This window comes from Saccopteryx bilineata, chromosome 4 (assembly GCF_036850765.1).
Source record: "Saccopteryx bilineata isolate mSacBil1 chromosome 4, mSacBil1_pri_phased_curated, whole genome shotgun sequence".
Lineage (NCBI taxonomy): Eukaryota > Metazoa > Chordata > Mammalia > Chiroptera > Emballonuridae > Saccopteryx > Saccopteryx bilineata.
This window is the reverse complement of record NC_089493.1, coordinates 288,854,425-288,881,989: the sequence shown is the minus strand read 5'-3', so window position 1 is coordinate 288,881,989 and position 27,565 is coordinate 288,854,425. Positions and strand designations below refer to the sequence as shown.

The window sequence follows — 27,565 nt, the reverse complement described above, 5'->3', positions numbered from 1 at the left end:
GACTGTGGCCCAAACTGGGGTGTCTGGGGCCTTTTCTGGACCAAGGGGACGATCACCCCAACAAGTAATCAGGGTTGCCATTGGGCGTCCTGCGTTGATGGCTGCAGCATCCCTCGCCCTGGGTGCGGACTCTCCCCCCTGAGGAGGGAGGCGTTAGGTCGAGTGGCGAAGTCCCCAGACTCAGGTCTGCTCCAGATGGATGCAGGGGAAAGCGCTGGGCTGGGAGGACGAGGACGAAGACGACTCCGCAGGTGGCTGCACAGTCTTTCCAAAAAAGTCTGCGCTGTGTGGGCTGGCCGCGTCTTTTCGGTTTCGGGAACTCTGGCTTCCCAGAGGCCTCGGGGAGGGGGTCCTGTCGCCGAGCGGAGCTTATTCTGGGGTCTGCACCCACCTGTGGGTTGGCTGACAGCCCTGCGCCCCGACCCCCAGGGAAGGGAGCTCCTGGGCCGGGCGCAGGGACCTCCGCCTGGCGGGGCTGACGAGGGGGGCTGGCAGCACAGGAAGGGGGGAGGGCGCGCGGCAGCCAGGTGGGGCGGGGCGAGCAGCCCAGGCCCCGCCCCCGCCCCTCCCGCCCCGCCCCGCCCCTCGCCGCAGCCGCCGCGGGCCAGCTGCGCCCCATCGTCCGCGCGCGAGGCTGCGGGCGGTCGCTGTCCCGGGCGTTGCGGAGTCGGTGCGAGTCGGGCGCCGGCAGGACCGCATTCCTACTCGTACTCAGCCCACGGTGAGTGCTGCGACTCCGTCCCGCGCCGTCGAAGCTCGGCTGGCGCCCACCCGAACCGACCCGGGACGCCGCCCCCTTCGGCTTCTGCGTGAGCACCCCCGGGACCCCGACACGGAAGGCGGCGGGCGGTCGCAGAGACGCACCCCGGGGAGACTGAGGCCGGTGTGTACTCGGAGGAGCGGCGCTCCGGCATTTCTACCCGCGCCCCGCTGTGCGCCCTCCACTAGGAGCACAGGAGCGGAAGGGGGTCACCCGGGGGTGGGGAGGCTGGTCAATCTGCCGCGGGGCGGCGGGGACCGGGGCATGGGGCCGAGGGCCCCGGAGACGCTTTGCAGTGTTTCCCAGGCTACCCTCCCGGGAGGGAAATGTCGCTCTCGCCTTCTCGCAGTCCTCCTAGAATCCCGGCCTCCCCAAAACCCGTGTCAGCGAAAGCCCCGCACGACCCCTCACCTACCCCGGGAATCTAGTGGGGTTAAAAATATACTTTCCTGACGCCCCCCACCCCACCCCGGTCTCCTGTGGGGGAAGGGCCCCTACAGAACTGACGGCGACCCAGGCTCCCTTAGGGAGCATCGAGAAGGAGGGTCTGGAGGGAAGGAATGTCAATGAGAAGTGGGGGGAGCAACTTTGAGTGGAGACAGGGTGAGTAAGGAGAGGTCAGAGGGAGCCTCGAAGGAAGAACGAACTTGCCCGGGTAAAATCGTTTTCATGCATTCTTTCCAGAAGCATCTACCTAGCCCTTTACAGCTGGTCTCAGGCTTCCTGGAGCTCAAAGAACACCTGCAGAGCTGGTTAAAATTCTCACTCCCAGGCCCCTCCCCAGGGACTAGGTTAGGATGAGACACCAGGGAGCAGCATTTGTAATGAGTTTTTCCCTTGCCTTGTGGGGGAAATCAATAAAGTCTAGGAGAGATGGTAGCCAGAAATCTACAAAAAAGAGTGAAGGGGGCAGTGGGGACCAGGTGGGGGGCAGGCTGGGCAGAGAAGGCCAAGAGGAGGGCATCCTGCAACACCTGGGGCAGCATTAGTGCAACCCCTATCCCAAAGTTGCCAGGGACCTAGTTTTGGTAAGAAGGGTGTCCCGGCACTCTGAAGGTGTTGATCCCCTCTGAGAGTGCCCAGCCAGCCAGTGGGGACACTGACTAGGAAGACTGACCTGGCTTTTTGGTTCAGCCAGCGCCCCCAGACTCATCTGCCTCAGAACCACCCGAGGGACTTGCGGGAGACAGCCAGGCCTAGAGCCCTGGGTTTGAATCCCAGCTCTGGGCAAGTCACCCCAGTCCGGGGATGTGAAATGGGACATCCACTTTGTAAAATTGTCATTTTCCATTCAACCTGGGCCTTGGGGACAGTCAGACTCGATCATTTTGGATGGGCCTTGGTGCCAGTTGGTGTGGCCAGCCTCAGTTTGCGTGTTGGACCATCAGGAGCTGTGATTTTGACCCTGGTGGCTTGGCACCAGCAGGGATGTTCTGTGTTGCTGTCTAGGCCCAGGAGGACTGGAGACAGGGACAGCGCAGGAAGGAGTCCCCTTGGGGCCCATCGCACAGATGGAGGGCCCCTGTAGCCCTGTGCTTGGCTCACGCCTGCCCTATATGGGTGCTTCCTGGGGGGATGGTCACAGGCCCACTGTGGATGATAGCTCTGGATGAGCTGCTGGCCAGTTCCCAGGGCCAAGGCTGGTGGGTGCCATGGGGTCATCAACTGCCCAGGCAGCCCAGATTTCTAAGGGAACCCGACAAGTTTCTGAGCACTCAGAATGAGCCATCTCTCCAGACACCTGTGCCCAAACGCCACTGTCGCCCCCATCTTAGTAACGGGCTGAGAGAGTAGAGAGGTACTGGTCAGCAGAGAAGGCTAGGCCATCTGGACCCCAGAACTCGGGACATGCCAGGAGTTTAGTGCTTAGACACAGGAGCCAGGGAAGCTTGGACTCCACCTCAGGACACCGGCTGGCTCTGTGGCCTTGGGCAGTTTCCTAGCCCTGGGGCCTCAGTTTCCTCATCCAGATGGGAGGAACAGAGCAGCAGCCCTCTCCAGGGCTGAGCAATACCCGGTGAGATGTCCAGTGGAAAATCCAGGTAGGGTGCTGCCCCTTCCCCCCCCCCCCGTCCCCCCGCCTGCCGCCCATTCTGTTCTCATAGATACCTCCATCTCTGCAGCTCAGGCCACTGGGCTCCTGCGTCACATTTGTCTCTGAAATGTAGAGCCCCTGTAGCCCCTGTCACATGCAGACACAGGAGCTGGCGGTTGCCCTGGCAACAGCTCAAGCAGGGCTGCTCCCCTGGCTTTGGGGGCTGCAGAGAGAGCTGCACCTTCTACTTAGCTAGAGAAAGGAAGGAGGCCTATCAGGCCCAGCCCCTGGGGACCTCACAGCTGGCTCTAGGGGCAACAGCTTCTGAAGGCATGTGTCCAAGCTGTGGAGACCCCATATTTGTGGGGAGGCTCCCAGGGGCAGGTACTGATAAGTGTAAAAGAGATGGGGCTTCATTTCTGGTAACTGCAGGGGACAAGTTGCGTGCCTCTCCTGTCTGGAGGTGGTGGCCTGACCTGATGAGGGGTCTAGACCAGGGACAGTAGCCCTGGGCCTCCAGGAGACAGACAGACAGATACAGAGGGGAGCAGGGACCTTGCTTGCTCAACAAAGTCAGTTTAGGCCCCATCAGGTGCTAGGTCTGCGCTGGCCCCAGCTTTCTCAGTAGAAATTCAGATTTGATGCTGAGCTTGCCGGTTCGAAACCCCGGGCTTGCCCGGTCAAGGCATATGCCAGGAGCAACTACTACGAGTAGATGCTTCTCATTCCTCCTCCCACTTTCTCTCTCTTTTTTCTCTAAAATTAATAAAACCTTAAAAAGAAAAATAAGGCAATTAAGATTTGAAATAAGAGATAGCAGATGTTTAAGAGAGGCTGTGCGTATGCAGGCACAGTTCCTGAGCAGTTGCCTTGCCCGGGGGATGGCCTGGGCAGGCAGGGCAGAAGCGGTCTCACCTGGCATTGCCACCACTAACTGCCCATGAGCCCTGGGCTAGTAGCTCAATCTGGCTGAGTCAAGGGCACTGCCCAGGCTGATGTGCTTGGGCACCGTTAATAGTAGACAAGTTCCCAGCAGCAGAGAAGGGGGCCCAGGCAGCCAGTGCAGAGCCCCTGTGCTGCACGGAGGGGAGCATGGGGTGTTCTGTGCATGAGGCCAGGGAGCCTGGGCAGGAAGCCAAGCCTGTGCACCGAGCTAGCAGGGGTAGCCTGGCGGGGGTTCTGCACTTTGCTGTGATCATTTTCAGAGGGAGCAAGAGAAACACCCTGGAGTTTGGGGGAGGCACAGGGCCTGTTGGTGCACAACTGGGGAAGAGGTGGGTGCCTAGGGTCCAAGCTGGTGAGCTTTGCTCAAACCAGATGAGCATGCGCTCAAGCTGGCGACCTCAGAGTCTCGAACCTGGGTCCTCCTCATCCCAGTCCGATGTTCTGTCCACTGCGCCACCGCCTGGTCAGGCTATTTCTGTCTTGATGCAGGGCCTTTCCCTGTCCTAGCTGTTGCATCTGGGCTGGTCCAAGGCACAGTGTTTCAGTTGCCATGGCAACATGGGACATTTGGAATGGGACCGGACAGGGAGAGGGGAATGTGGCAAGGACCTGGCTTGCTCAGCAAAGGAACAGCACTTGCCTCGTGTTCTCATTTCCACCGATCGAGGGGAGCAGGCTCTCTTTTGGGCCGTAGTCTGAAGGGTGAGGACCGACCAGTGGCCTCACTATGCTTGGTGGGTGAAAGCCCCCAGCCGCCCCTCCTGTGTACACTGGCCACACAGGGGTGGGGGCACAGGCTCTGCGGCGCACCACCACCGTTTCTTACTGCCTCATCCCATCCCCAATGCCACCCTGCAGGGATTTCCCTTTGCGGATTAGGACATTGTCAGGTGAAAACGAGTGGCCCTCTGATGACTGACTTAGAGAGACCAAGTGACTTGGCAGGAGTCCTCATGGCCTCCTGGGTACCCAGCAGAGCCCAGGGTGGGGGTAGCCTCTGGGGCCCCTGCCCTCCCTACCCCCTGCCTCTGGTGGCCATGATGGTGCTAGACGCTGTTCTGGAAAAGGTGCCTGCCCCCTTCTTCTGCCTCAGGCGGTCCCCAGGATCATGGCTTCTGTCGGTGTTTGGTTAGCTCAGTAACTGCTCAGTGTGGCAAGTGACATGCTTATTGGGGACTGTATGGCAAGGCCGCTGAACTAATGAAGGAGCAGATGACTGGAAGCCACAGCCAAGCTCTCTGCCCGCAGGTCGCCCGCCATGTCCACCTTGCTAGAGATCAAGAGCAGTGTGCTCAGGCAGGTGCAGGTCTGCCCGTCCTTCCGCCGGAGGACCGAGGAGGAGCCAGGGGGCACCGGTGCTGACCCACAGGAGCCTGCCACAGGGGCCTGGTGGGTGCCCCGGGGCCCAAAGGGAACCTAGCAGGGTCTGACCCCCAGGCTCTGGGGTGCCCTGTGGACATCACGCTGTGCCCTGAGGCATGCCTTGAGTCATGTGGGCTGGTGGCTGGTCCTGAGTGGGCGGCATGGCTGTGAGCCCTGAGCTCTGTGGGGGGTCTGCTGACACCAACCCCGGCCTTTCTTGGCAGGAAGCCCGGGGATGGCGTGGAGTTCTTCACCCAGATGCGCCTTGTCCTGAAGAAGGCAGAGGGCAGACGGAGCCTGCCATGCCCTGAGGTGAGGACAGGGCTTGCAAGGGCACTGCTGTGTGGCATGGGGGCACTGTGCCAGGCCTCCTCACCTGCCCCTCTTCATCCAGCCCCCCACATCCCATTCCCCCCTCCCTGGCACACCCCCACAGGATCCCTGCCTTCGGAGACCCTCACTTAAGTACCCCACTCTTAGGTCCTCTTACGCAGCAGCTCACCGGCTCCCAGTGAGCCTGTGGAACCCAACCGTGGCCTGAGAGCCCTGACCCAGGAGGAGGTGAGAGGGACGGGGTTCTGGGTCCAGGGTGGGGCTGTGAGTACCTACTGTGTGCCAGGCTTAGAGTCTGGGAATAGATGGACAGTAAAGGCGGCTGGGGTGGTGGGCCAGGCCTCCCTATGGAAGTAAGGAGCAGGGGTCAGTGGTGAGTAGGCCCCCCATGGAGAGCTAGGCCAGTGTCAAGGCTCTGAGGCAGGGAAGGGGCTCAGCCAGTGGGAGGAGCTGCTGCGGGCTGGGCTGGACATAGGGGATGGGCCCAAGGAGCCTACGGGGAGATGGGGGTGGGGCAGAGGACTCAGAGTGTGCTCCCCTCCCCAGGTGGAGATGCTTTATGAGGAAGCCTTGTACACCGTCCTCTATCGTGCAGGGACCATGGGCCCCAACCAGGTGGATGACCAGGAGGCCCTCCTGAGCTACCTTCAACAGGTGAGCCCCATAAGCCCCGCCTACCCTGCTCTGGAAAGGACTGAGACCACTGCTCACCCCTAACCCCTTCCCCACTCCCAGCTGCTGACATCACTGTGATATCGCTGAACCACACACACAGATGTGCTCCATCTATACAACACACACGCGTGTGTGCATAGGCAGAGATTTACAGGCTGAGAAGTACATCCGGAAGGATGGACAGATACACAGAAGGGTGGGAAGGGTAGACAAACTCATCTTTCCTCCTTACTTCTGTGGGCTTCCCCAACCTGGGCCATTTTCAGTCAGGCCTCCCTGGCTAGGGCTATGCCTGGGATCCCCAGGGTGATGGCCAGCCTTGCTTTGGGGGTCACCTGGGCCCTCACACCTGCTTGCCCTCCACAGGTGTTTGGCACCAGCCCCAAGGAGCATGCAGAGGCCATTGAGCATGTAAAGAAGGCCAAGGTGAGATGCCACCTGCCTGTGCAGAGCTGACCGGCCACAGTGCCTGTGTTCAGGAACTTGGGTGTATGGGGGGGGGGGGACAGGATAGGACTCTAATGTCCACATTGAACTCTTAGAGGCCTCTCAGCACTCCTTTGCTTACAGGCCCCCACATATGCTCTGAAAGTGTCTGTCATACGTGCCAAGAACCTGATGGCCAAAGATCCCAATGGTGAGTGAGGACTGGCTGGAACATTTAGCTGTGCCCAAACCTGGTGGCCCTGTAGGGGAGGAGGGTCTGGGACCGGACCCTGAGGCACCTGCTGTGTCCCAGGCTTCAGTGACCCGTACTGCATGCTGGGCATCCTGCCGGCCTCCGGGGCCCCACGGGAGCCGGGCCCGCACAAGGAACAGCGCTTCAGCTTCCGCAAGGGTGCCAAGCATGGCAGCCCACCGCCAGCTAAGTGCATCAAGGTCACCGAGATCAAGAGCAGCACCCTGAACCCTGTCTGGAAGGAGCACTTCCTCTTGTAAGGCCCCTCACCCAGCAGCATGTCAGGCAGGGACTGCCTGAGCAGGTCCAGGGGGGGCATGCGTGAGGCTGTGACTGGAGCGGGACAGCTCACAGCTGTGTGCTGCTCAGTGCCTGCCCCAGGGAACCTAGGGGGCTGGTCATATGCCCACTTTCCAGAGGAGAAAACTACGGCTCAGAGAGCCGTCATGTCCCCATGGCCAGACAGCTTGTTGTGGACGCCTCCCTGTGGCTCCAGAAATTGTCCCTGCTGCAGCCCTGACCAGAAGATCACCTCAGACCCTCCTGGGTATCTATCTCATCTCTGTTTTCCTTGTAGTGAGATTGAGGATGTCAGCACGGACCAGCTGCACCTGGACATCTGGTATGGGCCCCTGTGCCCTGCAGGACAGGGGGTGTGGGTGCCTCTGGTCTGAGGGTCGTGGGTGGGGCACTTAGGGCCATGCTGGGCTCCAGACAAGCCAGGTGTCCTCCAAACCACCTCCAGGGACCATGACGATGATGTGTCACTGGTGGAGGCATGCAGGAAGCTAAATGAAGTCATCGGCCTGAAGGGCATGAGCAGGTAGAGCAGGTGGGATCCTTGTGCCCTCCCATGCTGGTGGTGGCTCCCCAGGGACAATGGGTGTGACACCCACCCTGCTGTGCCCAGGTATTTCAAACAGATTGTCAAGTCAGCCCGTGCAAATGGGAGGGCTGGGCCCACAGAGGACCACAATGATGACTTCCTGGGGTGCCTCAACATACCCATCTGGGTGAGTGGCCACAAAGACTTCACTCACAGAACACCTGCTTGTGGGTCCCTCATCCTCCTGGGGTACTGCCAGTGGCGATGTCCTGTAATCCCCCAAGAGTCTCACATCTTTCTTGGGCTGGGGGAGAACCTTGCTGCGGGAAAGAGACTGCCTCCTGGGGCCTCTCTGTCCAGGAGCCATGAGAGCTTTGTGCCAGTTGTCCCAGTTCAGTGGGGAGCGCAGAGGCCTGTGTTCTCCCCACAGTCCCGCAGCATCGGTGAGGGAGGGAAAGGGGGGAGGAATCACCAGCTGAACCCCGTTTTGGCAGGAGGTGCCTGTGGCTGGTGAGGACCGATGGTTCAAGCTGGAACCACGCTCCAGCGCCTCCCGCGTGCAGGGAGACTGCCAGCTGGTGCTCAAGCTGATCACCACGCAGGTTGGAAGCCGTGGGGAATCGTAGGGACTCCCGCCCTGCACCCCACCCTGTGGCTCGGGCACCTGGTGAGGGACGGACCCTGCATTCCAGAGGGACACGGTCATGAGCCAACGCGGGCGGTCGGGCTTCCTGTCCTACCTGCTGCTGCTGAGCCGTCTGCTGCAGTTTGAGCACAGAGCCGAGGAGGTAAAGGCGCCCTCAGGACCCTGCAGCATCCGTGAGCAGCCTGGGAAGGACAAGTGCGGGGACTGCGTGCTGGAGGGGATGGGGATCTCCCACCTCCACCCACGCCCAGTCCCTCCCCCAGCCCAATTCCAGCAGCTGGCGGGGCGACCTCAGCGGGCCAGCGGCCACCTTGCTCTGTCTGCACGGAGCGCAAAGCAACCTGTCTGAGCTGCAACTGGCTGTGCTGTGAGTGGGCGGGGCAGTGTCAGTGGGTGGACGGGGCAAGGGAAGGGGCAGTCTTATGAGTGGGCGGGGCTATGTGGGTGTGTGGGTCCCGCCGGACGCCTCTGCCCTGACTCTGGGCCGAGCCCCGATAGGCACTGGCAGGTCAGCAGCCGCCACCATCAGACCTGCACCCTGGACTACGGCTACCTGCTGGGGCTGCTGGAGGACATGCAGGCGCACTGGGAGGAAGCAGCCACACTGCCCCAGGAGCAGGTGGGCTCGGCCGTGTGTCCCGAAAACGTTTTGCAGGCGTCCCCAAACTACGGCCCGCGGGCCGCAATGCGGCCCCCTGAGGCCATTTATCCACTGCACTTCTGGAAGGGGCACCTCTTTCATTGGTGGTCAGTGAGAGGACCACTGTATTTGGCAGCCCTCCAATGGTCTGAGGAACAGTGAACTGGACCCCTGTGTAAAAAGTTTGGAGACCCCTGCAGGGTGTGCTGGGGGCCAGCTCAGGCTGGGGCAGGCAGTGAAGGATCGAGTCCTCTTTTTTTTTTTACTGCATGTCCCGCGAAAGTGGTGGCGGGTCGAAAGCAAACTGCATAATGTAGGAGAGCAAGAGGTCTGTGGTACAGAGATACGGATGTGTTGGAGGAAGGTCACGCACTTCAGCTGTTCAACAACCTCTGAGGAAGTGGGCGCTGCAGACCGCAAAGGGAACAGCAGGTGGTGCAGATGCGAGGCCGTATCTGCCGCTAGGGGGAGCTATGGGAGCTGAGGTTGGAGAAGAATGCAGAAGAGATCCTTGGGGTTGGAGGCTGCTCCTCAGGGCAGAAATTTGCAGAACCACTGACCCGCCCCCGGGGAGGGTGGAGGCTCAGGGTCAGCTGGGAAAACCCTTGCGTCCCCAGGAGGAGAGCCTGGCCGACAGCTTCTCTGCCTTCTCTGAGTTCGCTCTGCGGCTGCTGCGCCAGCTTCGGGACTACTTCCCCGCAACCAACAGCACCGCCATACACCGCCTGGAGCTGCTGCTGAAGTGGGTGCCACTGCTAGCACGGGGTGGGCAGGGGACCAGGTGAGACAGCCACCAGTCAGCTGTGGCTCCTCACTCAGGTGCCTGGACAAGCTGCAGCTCTTCCAGCCATCCTTTGAAATATGCCCCTTCGAGACCGAGCTAAACGTGGACATCGCTGCTGCCCTGAAAGTGCGTCGGGAGCCCAGCCCCACCCCGTGCCACTCAGTGGCAGACCCGGGCCCTCTGCCCTTCCCGTCCTTCCTTCCCACCCACCACGCTGCCTCGTGGCTTCCTTTGCAGAGAGGCAACCGCGAGTGGTATGACAGGCTCCTGAATGCCAAGAGTCCTCGAGAGCAGGTACAGCTCAGAGAGGGCATGGCTGTGGCCGAGGGTGGGGGGCAGATGGGTGTAGGTCAAAAGGTCAGTGTGAACAGTGCTTCCTTGCAGCCAGGGCTGCAGCGACTTCCTGGGCTGGTCGAGCTGGTGGACACCATCTATGAGGACCTGCAGTCCTGCTACAGCATCTATGCCAACCTCTTCCACAGGTGGCTCTCAGGGCTCTTCCTGCTGCCCCTGCACCAGCCCCTCCAGTGCTGCCACTGGGGCCTGGGGCCAGGGCTGAGCAGGTGTCTGGGCTGTGTCCTTTGCAGCATTGTCAAGATCGACCTCTTCACTCTGACCTTCCGGCAGCTGGAGCGTCTGGTGAGGCAGGAGGGTTGGGGGAGGCATCCTGGCTGGGCGGGGGTCTCTGTTTCCTGGTTGCTGACAGCCTGACTCCACCTTTCTGGGCAGGTAGCTGAAGAGGTGGGGGTGCTGACAGAGGAGCTGCGCCCTAAGATGACCCTCGAGGTGGCCTCACAGCTCTTCGAGCTCTACGTGTCCCTGGCAGACATCCAGCGCTTTTGGGGCAGCATCCTGGGCCGGTAGGTGTCCTGTCCCACCTAATCTCTCCCCTCCCCCACCTGTCCCTCCTTCCACTGAACCCCTCCCTCCACCTGTTTCCCCTCCCCACCCGCCCGATCCCCCTTCCTCTTCCTCACCTGCCCCTCCCCCACATGTTCTCTAGCTTCTTCTAGGAGGACTCTAGAACAGGAGCCCGAGAGTCCTGGGCAGGAGGCTCTCCTGGGAACTCCCTAGGCCGGGGACCCTGGGCCATGCTGGCACAGGGTATGAGTTGGGCATGCTTTGACTTGCCTCCTGCCACAGGGACAGCCGCTCCCTGGCCCTGACCGGCATCCATGTCCAGTTCCTACCTGCCGTGAAGCTTTGGCTCCAGGTGCTGCGGGACCAGACCAAATGGAGACTTCAGGGAGCTGTTGACGTGGACACAGTGAGTGAGCATCCAGTCCAAGGGCACGGGGACCCGTCCAGGGCCCCTCACAACCAGGCCTCCTCTTGTCTCCCCAGCTGGAGCCTATGGACAGCTCTTCCAAGCACAGTAGCTCTGCAACCACCGCAAGTCTCTGCTTCAGCCACATCCAGGAGCTGTGGGCTTGCTTGGCATGGCCCGACGCTGCCCAGGTCCAAGGGTTGGGCAGCCAACTTAGCCAGGTGGGAACTATAAGCTGAGACCAGGTCAGGGTCTGGAAGGGCAGCAGGGCCTGGGATGTGGCCCACCGCTCAAGTCCATGTCCTACCAGGACCTGTGCGAAGCCGCCCTCTTCTATACCAGGCTGCTGAGGAAGAAGGTGGACACTCAGCCCAGGGCCTCAGGCGAGGCAGTGAGTGAGCCGGTGAGTGGGCTGGCAGGCAGGTGCGTGGGGGCAGGAGGCTGGGTGGGACCACCACGTGACCGTGAGAACACTGACCCCATCTGGCACACCTTTCCAGTTCTGCGTGGTCCTCAATAATGTGGAGCTCCTGCGCAGGGCTGTTGGCCAGGCACTGCGAGGCCTGGCATGGCCAGAGGGGGCTTCGGGGTTCGCAGGAGAGCTCCCGCGACCCCTGCTTAGCTGCACACAGACTCTGGATGAGGACCTGCAGCGGGAGGCCCACACTGTGACGGCGCACCTGACCTCCAAGGTGGGCTAGGAGGGCAGGGCAGGGACCTGGCTTTCCCCTCCGCCGCCCCCCCCCACTACCTCAGTGCTGAGCATCGCCCTCCTCAGATGGTGGGCGACATCAGAAAGTACGTGCAGCACATCAGCCTCTCGCCTGACTCCATTCAGAATGATGAGGTGAGTGTTCGGGCAGCTGAGGGCTCGGCCTGGTGGGAAGTGTCTGTGGTGGGGGCCAGGTGCAGTCTGGCCCCGAGAACTATCCCCACAGGCCGTGGACCCCCTCATGAAATACCTGGACGAGAAGCTGGCCCTGCTGAACACCTTGCTCGTGAAGGGGAACCTGAACAGGTATGGCCTGAGGGGGGTGGGAGGAGCAGGGCAGGCCAGGGTCTCCTCACAGAGGCTGTGTCCCTGCAGGGTGCTGGAGGCCCTCTGGGAGCTGCTCCTGCAGACCATTCTACAGGCGCTGGGCACCAACCTTGACGTCTCTGCCGACTTCTACAACCGCTTCCACTTTACACTGGAGGTAGGACCTTGGGGAGGTGCCTCCCACACACTGCCAGGCTCCAGGGCAAGGCTGCTGCCCCTCCCCTTGGCCCTGTGGCCTCCTGCCTGAATGCCTGGCTTGCCCAGTCTGGCCAGCTCCTCCTCACCAACCCACTTGGGTCAGCAGTACCTGGGATGCTTATTAAGACAACTGTCACCTGACCAGGCGGTGGCAGTGGATAAAGCATCAGACTGGGACACGGAGGACCCAGGTTAGAAACCCTGAGGTCACCAGCTTGAGTGCGGGCTCATCTGGCTTGAGCAGAGACTCACCAGCTTGAGGGCAGTGTCGCCGGCTTGAGTGTGGGATCATAGAGCCCAAAGGTCGCTGGCTTGAGCAAGAGGTCACTCGCTCTGCTGGAGCCCCCCTCCCGGTCAAGGCACATATGAAAAAGCAATTACTGAACAACTAAGGAGTTGCAATGAAGAATTGATGATTTCCATCTCTTTCCCTTCCTGTCTGTCCCTACCTGTCCCTCTCTCTGACTCTCTGTCCAAAAAAAATGAGTTGTCTGGCCTCAGGCACCAGTATTTTCCCAAGTTTCCTGGGGGTTTCTAATGCACCCTCGACGTGACAGGTGACTGTCCCCACCTCTGGAGATCCCAGGACTACTAACTCAAGGTTCCCACCTCAGCCTTCTGTCCCAGCACACACAACCTGACACCTCCCCCTTCTTGTCCTGCCCTAGGCCCTGGTCACTTTTTTCCACGCGGATGGACAGGGTCTGCCTCTGGAAGACCTGAGGGATGGAAGCTACAAGGTGAGGGCTGGCCCTTGGCCACTACCCTGCACTAGCCCCTGTGCCTTGGGGGGCCTGTGGCTGGAGGAGTCGGAGACCACCTTCTTCCTTCCCACCCAACAGAAGCTGGAGGAGGAGCTGCGCCTCCACAGGTGTTCCACCCGGGAGTGCATCGAGCAGTATTACCTGGACAAACTGAAGCAGGTATGTGGCCAAGGTGTGGGCCACAGTCGTGCCCCCAAGCCCCCAAGCCCGGCTCACTGGCCCACGGCTTCTTGCAGAGGTCTCTGGAGCAGAACCGGTATGGGCGCCTGAGCGTACGTTGCTATTACGAGGCAGCCGAGCAGCGGCTGGTGGTGGAGGTGCTGCACGCTGCTGACTTGCTCCCGCTGGACGCCAATGGTGAGGGGCAGCGGCATGGCCACGTGGGGGCAGGCCAGTGGGGTGACAGTCTGCTCAAGGCCCTACCCCCCAGGTCTGAGCGACCCCTTTGTGATTGTGGAGCTGGGCCCGCCACACCACTTCCCGCTGGTCCACAGCCAGAGGACCCAGGTGAAAAGCCGGACGCTGCACCCAGTGTACGATGAACTCTTCCACTTGTGAGTGTTGCCCCTGCCAGCCCAGCACCCGGCCACGCAGGAAGCGGGGCTCCAGCTGACTGCCCTCTGCTTGCAGCTCTGTGCCGGCAGAGGCGTGCCGCCGCCGCGGGGCCTGTGTGCTCTTCAGGGTCATGGACCATGACTGGCTGTCCACCAACGACTTCGCAGGGGAGGCAGCCCTCAGCTTAGGCAGCATTAGCGGCATCGTACGGCCCCAGGTCGGGGGAAGCACGAAGGCTGGGCAGCCCATCACCCTGCACCTGCGCCGGCCCAGAGCCCAGGGTGAGTGGGGGCCGGGGGGCAGGGGGTGTGAGGGCTGGCAGGGCCTGATGCTGCCTGTCCTCCTGTCTACAGTGAGGTCTGCGCTGAGGATGCTGGAGGGCCGCACCAATAGGGAGGCACAGGAGTTTGTCAAGAGACTCAAGGAACTGGAGAAATTCATGGAGGCGGACCCATGAGCCCCCTGCAGCTGTCAGCCCCCAAACCTCCCAAGTCCCTTGGTGTCATCTCACCCTGTGGTCAGCTTACCACAGCCAGGGCTCGTGGCGCCTCTCCTGCTGTGGTGTTTGTGCTATGGCTCCAACCCCCCAGCTCCTGTCTGCCCTGGTGTGGCCATGTGGTATGTGCTGTGAACGCCTTGCACCCATCACATACCCCTGAACCCTGCATCTGGGCAGCCAACTCCGTGGGGCCTGGCCAGCAGCTACCCCCTGAACATGGAGCAGAAGCCTGGACACCAGGTCAGCTTCCCCACCTGCCTGCTGGCAATTTCACCACCTCAGGGCGGGTGTGCACTTGTCTTAAAACAGGGTTCTCAGTGGGAAGGCCGGGACTTTGCTTCCCAGAGAACATAAGACCATGTCTGGAGACATTTCTGGTGGCCACACGTGGGGGTCGAAGGGGGTACTCCTGATAGCAGTGGACAAAGTTCAGGGATGCTGCTTAATACCCTGCAAGGAACCAGACAGCATTCTCTCCCCAAGGAAGAACGGTCCATCCCCAATGTCACCAGTGCCACAGCAGAAGTGTCTTAGAGGAAGCTCTCTCCTTATCTCTCTCGGGGTTGGGGGGAGGCCAGGAGCTCACTAGGCTGAGAGCAGGAAGACCAGGGTTTAAGTCTGAACCACCCAAGCCTTAGGGAGAAGCCCTTCCCAGGGTCCCAGGTAGAGGGAGAGAGCAGTTGCAGTGTTCTCACCCTCTCTGGGCTCCAGAATCCCCTGCCTAGAGGGAATGTGGAGGAGAGATTTGCTAACACTGTCATAAGTCTCCAGTTCCCCACCTGGATCCTAGGCCTAGGAGGGTCCCCTGAGTTGCTCTATGAGGCTGGCGGGTCAGTGTAAGGAGCTCCGTGCCGACTGGTCACCTGTCTGGCTTTCATGTACATATTCATGCCCCCACAAGAACTACTCCATAGCCCACCACCTCCATGGCCCAGAGCTTTTCAGGCAGGGTTTGTTTCACTAAAAGCTGAGAGTCCCCCAAGCTCAAAGAAACAGGTTCACACAATCTGTCTTCAGTGTCTTCATAGGGGACTCTGAGGCAGGCCCCAGAGCAAGGCTATGAGAGAGGATGTAGGGGAGAACCAGAGAGGCCCGTGCTGCTTGCAGATGCAACGAGTTGAGTCCTCCAGGGCTGCTGTTCCCACCAGTCCCACAGCTGCCTCTAGATTTCCTCTGTCACTCTGCTTCAGAAAATACATGTCTGCAACCTTTAGTCTCTCTGCCGTTTCTTGCTTCCTTTCCAAACCTCAGTGGGGGCCCTGGCCTCTGACTCTTGCTCTGGAGTCTCCTCTTCTGCGCAACTGCTGCTGCTGCCTCCTCCATCCTTGGCTTCAGGCCCAAGTTCCTCAGACTCCTCCTCACTGTCACTGGCACCACTGTCCCTGGGCAGACTGGAAGGAGAGGTGTGTTCACTCAAGCTGCCATCCGTGGCTCATCTAAGGCAATCCTCTGGCACACTGATCCACAAAGGCCCCCAGACTGAGTACATATCCCTCCTACTCCATGTTCTCAAAACCAAAACCTCTCAGTGGGGCATCCACCCCACCTTTTCCAGTCAACCCCCTTTCCCTCCCACCACAGCAAGAGGGGCTGAGGCCAGAGGCAGAGGACAGCCCTGGGTCTGAGCTGCCACTAAACTGGGAAGCTGAGAACCTACCAGGTGCCAGCCATAGGCCTGTTGGGGTTTGCAAACTCTCGCCCTGAATCCACATCAAAGGGATCTGAATGGAGGGAGCAAAGAGGACAGTCACAAATAGCTTTGAGCAGAACCCAGCCTTCCACCTCAGGAGCTTCTCAAAGAGGTGGAAGGCATGGAGGGTCCTGGCTCCCACCTAGGGGGGCTCATGTCCATGCCAGGCCTCACCGATCTCCTCCTGGGGGCGCTCCCTGGCATGGGCCAGGTATGCCTGCTCTGCCTGCAGCACCTCCTCTGGGCTGCAGCAGGCTGCATACTTGTCCAGGAGCTGACGGTTCAGGTCTAGGAAAGTCTTGCCCCACTTGAATTTTCGCAGCAAAATCACAGCAAGGTCTGAGAAGCCTGACACCACAGAAACAGGAAAGCCAAGAATGTCAACAGTCCCTTTCCCATCCTGAGCGTGTACCTGGCATACTCAGTGCTGTCCCAGGAACTAAAAGTCCCTGACGGACACCATCCAACAGTCCAGACAGCCTGTGCCTGCCCCTGCAGGCCACTATATCCCCCAGCCCGTGTCTCACAGGGCTGCCCATCTGGGCCTCTATTGGGACCATAAGTTCTCTGAGGATGAGTTGAAGGATGATGGAGGGCTCTCAGGGGAGTGGGCCGTGATAACAAGGACAAACGAGTGCTTGTAGGCCAGCACATTTTGCCACCTCAGCTCCACGGGGAAGGGGAAGACTTAAGTGGGAGTTGGGGTAGAAACCCTGGCCTGTCCATCTCAATCACTGCCACACACACCCTCACACTTTTGGGACTTGGGAGCACAAAAACACTGCCAGGAGCACAGCCAGGCCTCCAGGCTGCCAGGCCCAGACACTCACCCAGGATGCAGAATGTGGCTGCAAAAGCCTCCACACAGGACAGTTTGCAGGGTCGGCCATAGTTCACCGGGTTGGCGGCCACCAGGTGGGGGAGCAGCCGAAAGTGGCTCCCCCGCATCTTCTCAAACGGTGTGTCCTCCAGTCTGGCCCAGGAGCAGTCGATGACAGCCACCCCCGACTGGGCCACCAGCTGTCTGCCAGGAGCAGCATAGAGTTCTGGGGGCCAGCGCCACCTTGGTGATGGCCCCTAGAACAAGTATGTCCCTGGATACTCGCTTCATTAGAGATACAAGGTCGTCATTCCCCTGCCTCAACCCCTAAGGGCCCTTATTGACAAAGCTTTGAGGCAGCTAGGGATCTGGAACAGGCTTATTTATTCAGGTAACGTTTATTTGAGAGCTAATATGCTCTGGGCTCTGCACTAAGCAATGGAGACAAACAAGACAAGTGTAAACAGGTGAGCCCGAAAGGAATAACGCGCCAGAGCCAGGAGGTAAGGGGAGTCCAGGCAGGCACCCTGCTCATTCCCGCTTCCTGGCTTCTCGCGCCTACCTGTCAGCGGGGGACACGTACTGGGAGCCCACGGGGCTGAGCACGAGGCCGCCGAACCTGTGGCCCAGGCGGAGGCAGCGCACCAGGCCCAGGCGGGCCAGCTTGCGGCCGGTGCAGCGCCGGGGGTCGCAGTGGCCCAGCTCCCACATTGCTAGCGTACAAGGCAGCCGCGCCGGGCTCCGGTCGTCCTTGTCCTCGGCTGCCTCTGACTCCACGGAAGCTGCACGGGGCAAAGAATAGGACCGAGCCCCAGCGCGGCTCGCCCTGACCGCCCTGGGCCCCCGTCCCCACCCCCGGCCCAGCCTGCGGGTCACGCCCCACTCACCGCGCAGCGCGACGCCCACCTCCTCGGCGAACGCTTCCAGGGAGCGCCCCGCGGGACGCCGGGTGCGGCCGCTTTCCGCCCCCGGCCCGCGCGCTGCCCTTCGGCGGCCCATAGCGGGGATCGCGGCCCGCGAGACCCGGGAGCGAACCCCTTCACCCGCAGCCGAACCCGGCGCGCTGAGCCTGCGCCGGACGCCCCTTGCATTTCCGGCGCTCACGTGACCAGCTGACGTTCACGTGACCGCGCGCCCGGCGCGCGCCGGGAGTGATGGCGGCGAGGTGGGCTCGCTTCTTGCTGCTGGTCGCGCTCGCGGCGTACGGTAAGCGACCCCAACCCCGGCGCGCCCCGCCCGGGCTCCTGCGAGCCTGAGCTCCCTCCTGACCCGTCCCCGGGGCCCTGCCCCGGCTGTCCGCCCGCCTCGTCACGTCCCTTTCCCCATAGGGCCCGCGTGCGCAGGTGCGGTCAAGATGAAGGTGGTGGAGGAGCCCAACACGTTCGGGTGAGCAGCCCGGCGTGGCGCGGCGGGGTGGGCCGAGGGTCGGCCCAGCGCCCGGTTTCTCCCTGACCCTGCCGCTTCCTGCAGGCTCAATAACCCATTCCTGCCCCAGACCAGTCGCCTGCAGCCGAAGAGAGATCCTTCGCCCGTGTCTGGTGAGTGCGGCACCCTACCGCGGACCTGCTGATGGCCGGGGAGGGAGCAGGGACCGGGCCTGGGTTCGGAGGTAGACGGGGTCAGCGCCCCGGGACCTGCTCGAGGGGGGCCAAGGAGAGAAGGAGGGCGTGGAATGACTTGCCTTGAAAGTTAGGGCCTGGAGGCTCATTCATTGGTTTGTCAGCCTTTTAGAGTTATTTTCTTGCGCGATAATATTCCAGAACGTTTTCATACCAAGTTGAATAGTTGCCCACCGGACTTAGGTCTTTATTTCCTTCTCTAGAGGTGATCTCTGTTAACACTTTGGTGTCTGTCCTTCCAGATGGGTTTTACGCTTTTACGTGCGTAGGTTTACAAGTAAAAAACGTGTTGTAAGTTTTTTTGTGACCTTTGTGTTACTTTTTTAAACCGTACTACTACACAGGTTTGTGTATTTCGTGTTGTCATTCACTGTGTCTTGGAACTCTTCACGGTGGTGGATGCAGGTCTTCATTCTTTTCAATTGATGCTCAGTATTCCGAAGGATGGCTCTGCCTCGGGTTATAGTTAAGCATTACATTGTTTCTGTTTTTTGGCCGTGAAAAGCAGTTCTGTGTGGAACATGCCTCAGAGGGACTGCATCTTTATAGGTGAGTGGTTTTCTTTCTTTCTTTTTTGGATTTTATTTTACTGATTTAGAGAGGAGAGAGAGAGAGAGAGAGAAAGGGAGAAGGAGGAATGGGAAGCACTAGCTCACAGTTGCTTCTGTATGTGCCTTGACCCCGCAAGCCAGGGGTCTTGAACCACAAGGCAGGCATGAGTGGTTTTTTAAGACAGGATCCTAGAAATGGCTAATACAATAAACTAGTATTAAATATAAGAAACAAAACCCAATGATTTTTTTTTTATTTGAGGGAGAGAGAGAGAGAGAGATGAGAAACATCAATTTGTAGTTGTGGCACTTTAGCTGTTCATTGATTGCTTTTCATACATGCCTTGATTGGGGAGGTCTAGCCCATCATCTTGGGCTTTAAGCTAGCGGCCATGGGATCCTGTCAGTGATTCCACATTCAAGCTGGCAACCGCATGCTCAAGCTCGTGAGCCTGCACGCAAGCAGGATAAGCCCACGTTCAAACCACCAACCTTGGAGTTTTTGAACCTGGGGCCTCAGTGTCCCAGGTTGACGCTCTGTCCACTGGACCACCACCGTTCGGGCAGTATCTTGTAGTTTTAAGTGTACAAGTGTTAATTCCTCCTTGGTTAAATTTACTCATAAGTATTTTTTTCTTTTTGGTGCTATTAATGGAATCAGTTTCTTAATTTTTTTTATGGGTTATTATTAGTGAATAGAAACACAACTGGTTTTTGAGCATCCATTTTGTATCCTGCAACTTTCTGAATTAATTGTGTATTTTTGTAGGGGTTTCTACATATATAAACATGTTGTCTGCAAGCATGACAAAATTACTTTTTCCTTTTTTTCTTTTCTTTGCCTAATTGCTCTGGGTAGAACTTCTAGTATGGAGTTGATTAGTGAGTAGCAGTGCTGTGAGTATGCTTTCCTTGTTCCTGATCTTAGAGGGGAAGCTTTCATTCATTCACCATTTAATATGTTAGCTATGGGTTGTGCATAGATTCTGTTATTGTGTTGAAGAAGTCTCCTTCCTTATTCATTTGTTAGCTATTTTCTTTGTTTTGTTTATTTTTTTAGCAAGGTGAGGATGACAGGGACAGACAGGAAGGGGGAGAGATGAGAAGCATCAGCTCATAGTTGGCAGCACCTTAGTTGCTCATTGATTACTTCTCATATGTGCCCTGATGGGGGAGGGGGATGAAGGGAGGCTACAGCTGAGTCAATGACCCCTTGCTCAAGCCAGAGACCTTGGGGTTTTGAATCTGGGTCCTTAGCATCCCAGGCCAACACTGTATCCACTGTGCCATCACCTGCTGTTTTTATGGTGAAAGTATTGAATTTTGTCAGGCTCCCTTCTGCAACAATTGAGATCATCATGTGGTTGTATCCCCTTCTGTTAGTGGGATGTAATACATTGATTGGTTTTTGTATTTTGGATCATTTTCACATTCCAAGAATAAACTACTTGGTCATGGTGTAGAATCCATTCAATGTGCTATTGAATTCAATTTGATAGTATTTTGCTGAGGAGTTTTGCTTTAATATTCATAAGGGATGTTGGTCTCTAGTTTTCTTGTGTCTTTTTGGTTTTGTTATGATAATGCAGCCTCAGAAAATTGAGTCAGAAAGTGTTCCCCCCATTCAGTTTTTTTGAAAGAGTTTGAGAAGAATTGGTGTTAGTATTTCTAGGAATTTGTCCAGTTCATCTAGTCCAGTGGTCGGCAAACTCATTAGTCAACAGAGCCAAATATCAACAGTACAACGATTGAAATTTCTTTTGAGAGCCAAATTTTTTAAACTTAAACTATATAGGTAGGTACATTCCTTATCGAGGTAGCGCCTGCGCGTGGTATTTTGTGGAAGAGCCGCACTCAAGGGGCCAAAGAGCTGCATGTGGCTCGTGAGCCACAGTTTGCCGACCAGGGATCTAGGTCAGGGGTCCCCAAACTTTTTACACAGGGGGCCAGTTCACTGTCCCTCAGACCGTTGGAGGGCCAGACTATAAAAAAAAACTATGAACAAATCCCTAAGCACACTGCACATATCTTATTTTAAAGTAAAAAAACAAAACAGGAACAAATACAATATTTAAAATAAAGAACAAGTAAATTTAAATCAACAAAGTGACCAGTATTTCAGTGGGAACTATGCTCCTCTCACTAATGAAAGAGGTGCCCCTTCCGGAAGTGCAGTGGGGGCCGGATAAATGGCCTCAGGGAGCCGCAGTTTGGGACCCCTGATCTAGGTTATCAATTTGGTGGTGTACAGTTGTTCATAATAGTCTTATAATTCTTCTTATGTCTGTAAAATTGATAGTAATGTCCCTCCTTTTGTTTCTGATTTTAATAATTTGAATCATCTATTTCTAGTCAGTCTTGCTAAACGTTTGTTGATTTTGTTGATCTTTTCAAAGAACCAACTTTTGGTTTTAGAGAATAATTTCTTCCTTCCTTCTGCTACATTAGATTTAGTTTGCTCCTTTTCTAGTTCCTCAAGGTATTCAAGTTAGGTTACTGATTTGAGATCTTATGCAGTATAAATTTCCTCCTTAGCATTGCTTTCCCTGCACTCTGTAAGTTTGGGTATCTTGTGTTTTCATTGTCTCAAAAGGTTTTTGGTTTTGGTTTTGGTTTTTTTCAGCCAGTAAAGGAAGCTTTTATTGACCATACAGGAAGAAAGGGGAAAAGGCACCTTGGAGACAGGTTAAGGGGTTAGCCTGGGAGGAGCTGCCGCTGCTGCCCATTGCTGACCTGGTTGCAGATTTCATGGGGTCCTTCAGAGCTTAGGAGGAGGAGAGGGGCAAGGAATATGCATGGGGGAGAGGAGAAAGGGGGAGGGGAAGGCACGGGCATACTCCCGGAAGGGGGAGCCGTGACAGTACTTTCTAATTTCCCCTGTGATTTCTTCTTTGACCCACTGGCTATTTAAGATTGTGTTGCTTAATTTCCATATATTTGTGAATTTCCCACTTTTCTGTTATTGATTTTTGTTTTACACCGTGCTCAGAAAAGAAACTATGATTTCAGTCTTTTTAGTTTATTAAGAATTACTTTTGTGTGCTAACGTAGTCTGTCCTAGAGAATGTCCCATGTGCACCTGAAAGAAGTACATAGTCTGCTGCTGTGGGGCGGGTGTTCCACACGGCTGTTAGGTCCAGTGGTTTACAGTGCCATCTGAACCCTTTATTTCCTGAGGTGGGTTATTGATGTGTCCGAGCGTTGTAGTACTGTGTTCCTCCCTTCAGTTATGTCAGTGTTTGCTCATGTATTTTCAAGCTCTTTTATTTGGTGTCTGTTTATAAATATCTTAGTGAATTAACCCTTTTATCAATATATGCTCTTGTTTAACAGCTTTTGAATTCCAGTCCATTTTGTCTGAGATTACTGTAGCTACCCCAGCTGTCTTTGGTTAATAGTTGTATGAAATGTATTTTTTCATTTTTTTTAAATTTTTATTTATTTATTCATTTTAGAGGAGAGAGAGAGAGAGAGAGAAAGGGGGGAGGAGCAGGAAGCATCAACTCACTCCCATATGTGCCTTGACCAGGCAAGCCCAGGGTTTTGAACCAGCGACCTCAGCATTCCAGGTCGACACTTTATCCACTGTGCCACCACAGGTCAGGCTCATTTTTTTCACTTTCAACCTGCTTCTGTCTTTAGACCTAAAGGGAGTATCTCTCTCTCTCTCTCTCTCTCTAAGGTTTTATTTACTGATTTTAGAGAGAAGAGAGAAAGTTGGGGGAGGGGGAGGAGCGGGAAGCATCAAGTTGTAGTAGTTGGTTCTCCTATGGGCCTTGACTGGGCAAGCCTGAGGTTTCGAACCAGCGACCTCAGCATTCCAGGCCAATGCTCTATCCACTGTGTCTCCACAGGTCCAGCTAAAGGGAGTCTCTTTTTTTTTGTTTTTGTTTTTTACAGAGACAGAGAGAGAGTCAGAGAGAGGGATAGACAGGGACAGACAGACAGGAACGGAGAGATGAGAAGCATCAATTATTAGTTTTTTGTTGCACATTGTGACACTTTAGTTGTTCATTGATTGCTTTCTCATATGTGCCTTGGCCACAGGCCTTCAGCAGACCCAGTAACCCCTTGCTGAGCCAGCGACCTTAGGTCCAAGGTAGTGAGCTTTTGCTCAAACCAGATGAGCTCGTGCTCAAGCTGGCGACCTTGGGGTCTCGAACCTGGGTCCTCAGCATCCCAGTCCAACGCTCTATGCACTGCGCCACCGCCTGGTCGGGCTAATGGGAGTCTCTTATAAGCAGTATATAGTTGGGCCATTTTTTTTCTTATCCGTTTGACCAAATTTGTACGTTTTGAATGGGAGGTTAATCCTTTTACATTGAAAATAAGTAATCAAAGGCATACCTTAGGAGGTACTGTGGGTTTGTTGCCAGACCACTGCAATAAAGCGAATATTGCAGTAAAGTGAGCCACACAAATTTTTTGGTTTCCCAGTGCATGTAAAAATTATGTTTACTATGGTGTAGTAAGTGTACAATACAGCATTATGTCTACAAAATAATGTATTTTTCAATTCCACAATTTTTTTTTTTTTTTTTTTTTTTTGTATTTTTCTGAAGTTGGGAACAGGGAGGCAGTCAGACAGACTCCCGCATGCGCTCGACCAGGATCCACCCGGCATGTCCACCAGGGGGCGATGCTCTGCCCATCTGGGGCGTTGCTCTGTTGTGACCAGAGCCACTCTAGCACCTGAGGCAGAAGCCATGGAGCCATCCCCAGCACCCGGGCCAACTTTGCTTCAATGGAGCCTTGGCTGAGGGAGGAGAACAGAGAGAGAGGAAGGAGAGGGGGAGGGGTGGAGAAGCAGATAGGCGCTTCTCCTGTGTGCCCTGGCCGGAAATCGAACCCAGGACTCCCGCACGCCAGGCTGACACTCTACCACTGAGCCAACCGGCCAGTGCCTGTTTTCCTTTAGTTCTTGGAGCATATTTAAGATACAGTGTGTCTGTAAAGTCTGGTGCACTTTTGACCGGTCACAGGAAAGCAACAAAAGACGATAGAAATGTGAAATCTGCACCAAATAAAAGGAAAACTCTCCCAGTTTCATACCTATTCAGTGCAGTTCGATGTGGGCTCATGCACAGATTTTTTAGGGCTCCTTAGGTAGCTATCCCGTATAGCCTCTACAGACTCGTCACTGACTGATGGCCTACCAGAACGGGGTTTCTCCACCAAACTGCCGGTTTCCTTCAACTGCTTATCCCATCAAGTAATGTTATTCCTATGTGGTGGCGCTTTGTTATAAATGCGCTGATATTCACGTTGCACTTTGGTCACGGATTCGAATTTAGCGAACACGCTGAACTTTCCTCTGTACCGTCCACATCTCGACTGGCATGGCCGTGGGCTGCTCCGCTGTATACACGGTGTTACGTCATCATCTGCGCATGCGTTCATGCTGCCTCATCATCCTACAGAAACTGGGTTTTCCTTTTATTTGGTGCAGATTTCACATTTCTATCGTATTTTGTTGCTTTCCTATGACCGGTCAAAAGTGCACCATGACTTTACGGACACACTGTAGTTATTTAAAAGTCTTTATTAAGTCTAGTGCCTGGACCTCTCCTGGGGTGGCTCTGTCAGCTCTTACCTTTGAATAGGTGATGTTTCCCTGTTCCTTTGTATGCCTTGCAATTTTTATTAATGGGTCTTTGTAAAAAAGACACTTCTGCCAGTTGTTTGCAGACTGGCTCTGCGCTGGGCCAGACCTTCGCCAATAGCTGGGCACATTCTGAGCGTAGGCAGAGCCTGATGTGCCCCAGCCATGTGCGTGCCTGCTGTTTCCTCAAGTCTCACCCAGCCTCTCCCCAAGGTCTTACATGGTCTATCTTGTGTAACTCTTGCCCCACTCACACTCTGAGTCTCTAGGCCCCTGTAGCTTTAGTGAGCAGTGCCTACTTTTCTACCTGAGGTCTGAGTTAGGTAGTGGGAGAACAGTCCTCTGGCAGCGCCCCCAGGTTAGAATGATACAGATAAGGCCTGTGACCATGTCAGGGTGGGGGCTGGGGAGAGCTGTGCACAGGGCAAGAAAAAAATGCCAGCTTGAAGATGCTTTTGTTCTTGGTTCCCACTTGGTTGCTGTAAATCTGTTTTCCAGCCCTGGCTGGTTGGCTCAGTGTTAGAGCGTTGGCCCAGTGTGTGGACATCCCAGGTTCGATTCCCGGTCAGGGCACACAGGGAAATGAGCTTGGATCTTCCTTAGTCTGAGACTTTGCTCTCGTGTTCCATTTTTAATTTATTTTTTTTAGGTGAGATGAGAGAAGATAGTGAGGCAGACTCCCACATGTCCCAACCCAGATTGACCTGGCAACCCCATCAGTGGCTGATGCTCCAGTACTAAGCTAATTTTAGTGCCTGAGGCTGATGCGCTCCCACAGAACTATCCTCAGTGCTTGGGGCCACGATTGAATCTATCGAGCCACTGCTGCAGATAAGGAAGAGGGAGAAAAGGGGGAAGGGAAGAAGCAGATGGTTGCTTCTCCTGTGTGCCCTGACCAGGAATCAAACCGAGGACATCCATACACCAGGTCAATGCTCTATTCACTGAGCCACCAGCCAGGGCCTCATGCTCCCTTTTCATAGTTAAGCCAACCATTTTCCTGGATGGCCCCAGTATTGTGGGTTGTCGGATTTTTCTGCCTGGTTTGTTTCTGCACGCCTGCTCTCACACTGGACTCAGCACGTTGCATTCTCCCCTTCTAGGGCCTGCGCATCTCTTCAGACTTTCTGGCAAGTGCTTCAGCCTGGTGGAGTCCACGTGAGTGAGGGGAGGGGTGACAGGGGCAGGGGCTAGGACACCCCTGATGGTGACTATACCCCCAGGTACAAGTACGAGTTCTGCCCATTCCACAACGTGACCCAGCACGAGCAGACCTTCCGCTGGAATGCCTACAGCGGGATCCTTGGGTGAGCTGGGATGGGGACAAGAAAGCAGCTGCCGGCTCCTCGTGGGGCGCCCTCCTCCCACCAACCTTGTGCTCTGTTCCTCCCTAGCATCTGGCATGAGTGGGAAATAGCCAATAACACCTTCAGGGGCATGTGGATGAGGGATGGTGACTCCTGCCGTACCCGGAGTCGGCAGAGCAAGGTGGGGTCGTGGGGGAGGGGGCCTGAAGGGGTCCCCCCACTCTCCACTGCACATACCCACCAACCAAGGTTTCCCCCAGGTGGAACTTACCTGTGGAAAAAGCAACCGATTGGCTCATGTGTCTGAGCCAAGCACCTGTGTCTATGCGCTGACCTTCGAGACCCCCCTTGTCTGCCACCCCCACTCCTTGTTAGGTAGGATGCTGGGGCCGTGGGGGGGGGGGCTGCAGAAGGGGGTCAGCTGAGTCTGGGATTTGTTCAACCTTAGTGTACCCAGCTCTGCCCCTGGCCCTGCAGCAGAGGTGGGACCAGGTGGAGCAGGACCTGGCTGATGAGCTAATCACTTCCCAGGTGAGGTGCTGTGGTGGACACCCTCTTGGCTGGGTGGCTGGGTGCAGCACAACCAGGAACTGGGTGTATCCCTCTCTCTTCTTGATCTGCAGGGCTATGAGAAGTTGCTCAGAGCACTTTTTGAGGATGCTGGCTATTTAAAGACCCCAGAGGAAAGTGAATCCACACAGCAGGAAGGCGGTGCTCAGGGCCTGGTGTTTGAGACCTTGGAGAGCTGCAACAAGGTACGGTTTGGGCGAACAAGTGGGGGCTGGGTTCCCTGGACACAGTGTCCCACCAAGGGGCCTGACTTTCCCCTTGAATTTCTCTGTTCCAGGCACATAAAGAGCTGTCAAAGGAGATTAAAAGACTTAAAAGTGTGCTGACCCAACATGGCATCCCCTACACGAAGCCTGCAGGTAAGTCATGCCTGGCGAAGGGGCCGAGCCCACCTTGGGACCTGCCGCCTGTGAGCCAGATCCAGACCTGTCACCTTCTGGTGTTTTGGCAGAAACTTCCAGCCCTGAGCACTTGGGCTCCAAGACACCCACAGACATGACGGCAGAGCAGCTACGTGGCAATCCAGAGTTGCTTGGGAACACCTTGTGACCTGGGATGGGGCTAAAGACAGAGCCAGACTGTGGTGACTCAGCAGGAAGGAGACACAGGCCGGGACCATGGTGCAGAGCGAGACGTGCTGGGACGAACACCCTACAGCAGGGAACACGCTTCCTCTGGGCCTTCCGGGCCCCGGCGCTCAGGACTGGACTCAAAGATACGGACGAATAAAGATTCAAAGTTTTTAATTCCCATACTGATAAAAATAACTCCATGAATTTTGTAAACCATTGCATAAATGCTATAGTGTAAAAAAAATTTAAACAAGTGTTAACAACTTTAAACAATTCACTACAAGTAAATGATTATGCGTTATAAATACTACCTTCTGGGTTAAGAAAATTCCATTCCAGTAACATTCTCATCTAAATACGCAGAACAGACATACAGATTGGGGGCTTCCATAAATTAATCCACATGAAGCGTCCATACTGTGTTGAGGTCTGCTAATCAGTTATATGAGTATGTGACAATATCACCGCTAATATTGAACACTAGAGCCGAGAGACAACACTGAGCACCACATGGCTTCCACTGCTCCACCCAGCACTCCTCCCCGCCCCCACAGATGGGACAGTGAAACCCAGGAGGCCAGCCCGTCCCTCCCCAACTGGCCCCAGAAGACCAGGGCCACTGCAGGGGTGGGGAGGACTCCAGGGAGCCGCCCCAGGGAGCACACCGCAGTAGCGGCCCTAACAGTGCCTGGGCCTCCTGGGAGCTTTATTCTGGGAGGTTCTTTGGTCTTCCCACCGTGCCTCTGTTCTCAGAGCCAGTCCTGACCCGAGCGGGGTGAGTGCTCCAGGGCTGCGCCCCCAGCCCCAGCTGCAGTGCCGCTGTGAGC

At 56.3% G+C, this 27,565-nt stretch overlaps 3 protein-coding genes across 5 annotated transcripts; 2 read left to right on the top strand and 1 right to left on the bottom strand.

Moving 5' to 3' along the window:
* Positions 1-658: 658 nt before the first annotated feature.
* BAIAP3 (BAI1 associated protein 3) lies at positions 659-14,898 on the top strand. The gene is made up of 34 exons (XM_066275360.1): positions 659-883; positions 4,989-5,129; positions 5,327-5,414; positions 5,583-5,663; positions 5,982-6,089; positions 6,477-6,536; positions 6,681-6,747; positions 6,850-7,045; positions 7,367-7,411; positions 7,535-7,612; positions 7,700-7,802; positions 8,110-8,217; positions 8,308-8,403; positions 8,525-8,628; positions 8,760-8,880; positions 9,519-9,643; positions 9,721-9,811; positions 9,923-9,979; positions 10,070-10,167; positions 10,273-10,324; positions 10,415-10,545; positions 10,829-10,952; positions 11,030-11,173; positions 11,263-11,355; positions 11,453-11,644; positions 11,731-11,799; positions 11,891-11,970; positions 12,040-12,148; positions 12,858-12,929; positions 13,032-13,112; positions 13,190-13,310; positions 13,384-13,507; positions 13,584-13,789; positions 13,862-14,898. The coding sequence occupies exons 2-34, from the start codon at positions 4,999-5,001 to the stop codon at positions 13,963-13,965; spliced, it is 3,459 nt and encodes a 1,152-aa protein (XP_066131457.1). The 5' UTR covers positions 659-883; positions 4,989-4,998; the 3' UTR covers positions 13,966-14,898.
* A 117-nt stretch (positions 14,899-15,015) lies between these two features.
* Positions 15,016-17,621, bottom strand: TSR3 (TSR3 ribosome maturation factor). 2 transcript variants are annotated; one of them, XM_066275365.1, is made up of 6 exons: positions 17,405-17,621; positions 17,080-17,299; positions 16,528-16,721; positions 15,872-16,045; positions 15,665-15,728; positions 15,016-15,398 (listed from the first exon to the last, which is right to left on the bottom strand). In XM_066275365.1, the coding sequence occupies exons 1-6, from the start codon at positions 17,514-17,516 to the stop codon at positions 15,218-15,220; spliced, it is 945 nt and encodes a 314-aa protein (XP_066131462.1). In that variant the 5' UTR covers positions 17,517-17,621; the 3' UTR covers positions 15,016-15,217. The 2 variants fall into 2 exon arrangements, with proteins under 2 accessions (XP_066131462.1, XP_066131463.1); XM_066275366.1 differs by having other exon boundaries at positions 17,101-17,299.
* On the top strand, positions 17,614-26,916 carry GNPTG (N-acetylglucosamine-1-phosphate transferase subunit gamma). 2 transcript variants are annotated; one of them, XM_066275367.1, is made up of 11 exons: positions 17,614-17,723; positions 17,846-17,903; positions 17,988-18,055; positions 25,393-25,447; positions 25,513-25,596; positions 25,684-25,777; positions 25,857-25,971; positions 26,045-26,127; positions 26,220-26,351; positions 26,444-26,525; positions 26,618-26,916. In XM_066275367.1, exons 1-11 carry the CDS (start codon positions 17,672-17,674, stop codon positions 26,713-26,715), a joined length of 921 nt encoding a protein of 306 aa, XP_066131464.1. In that variant the 5' UTR covers positions 17,614-17,671; the 3' UTR covers positions 26,716-26,916. The 2 variants fall into 2 exon arrangements, with proteins under 2 accessions (XP_066131464.1, XP_066131465.1); XM_066275368.1 differs by lacking the exons at positions 17,614-17,723; positions 17,846-17,903 and adding an exon at positions 18,645-18,685.
* Positions 26,917-27,565: the final 649 nt, after the last annotated feature.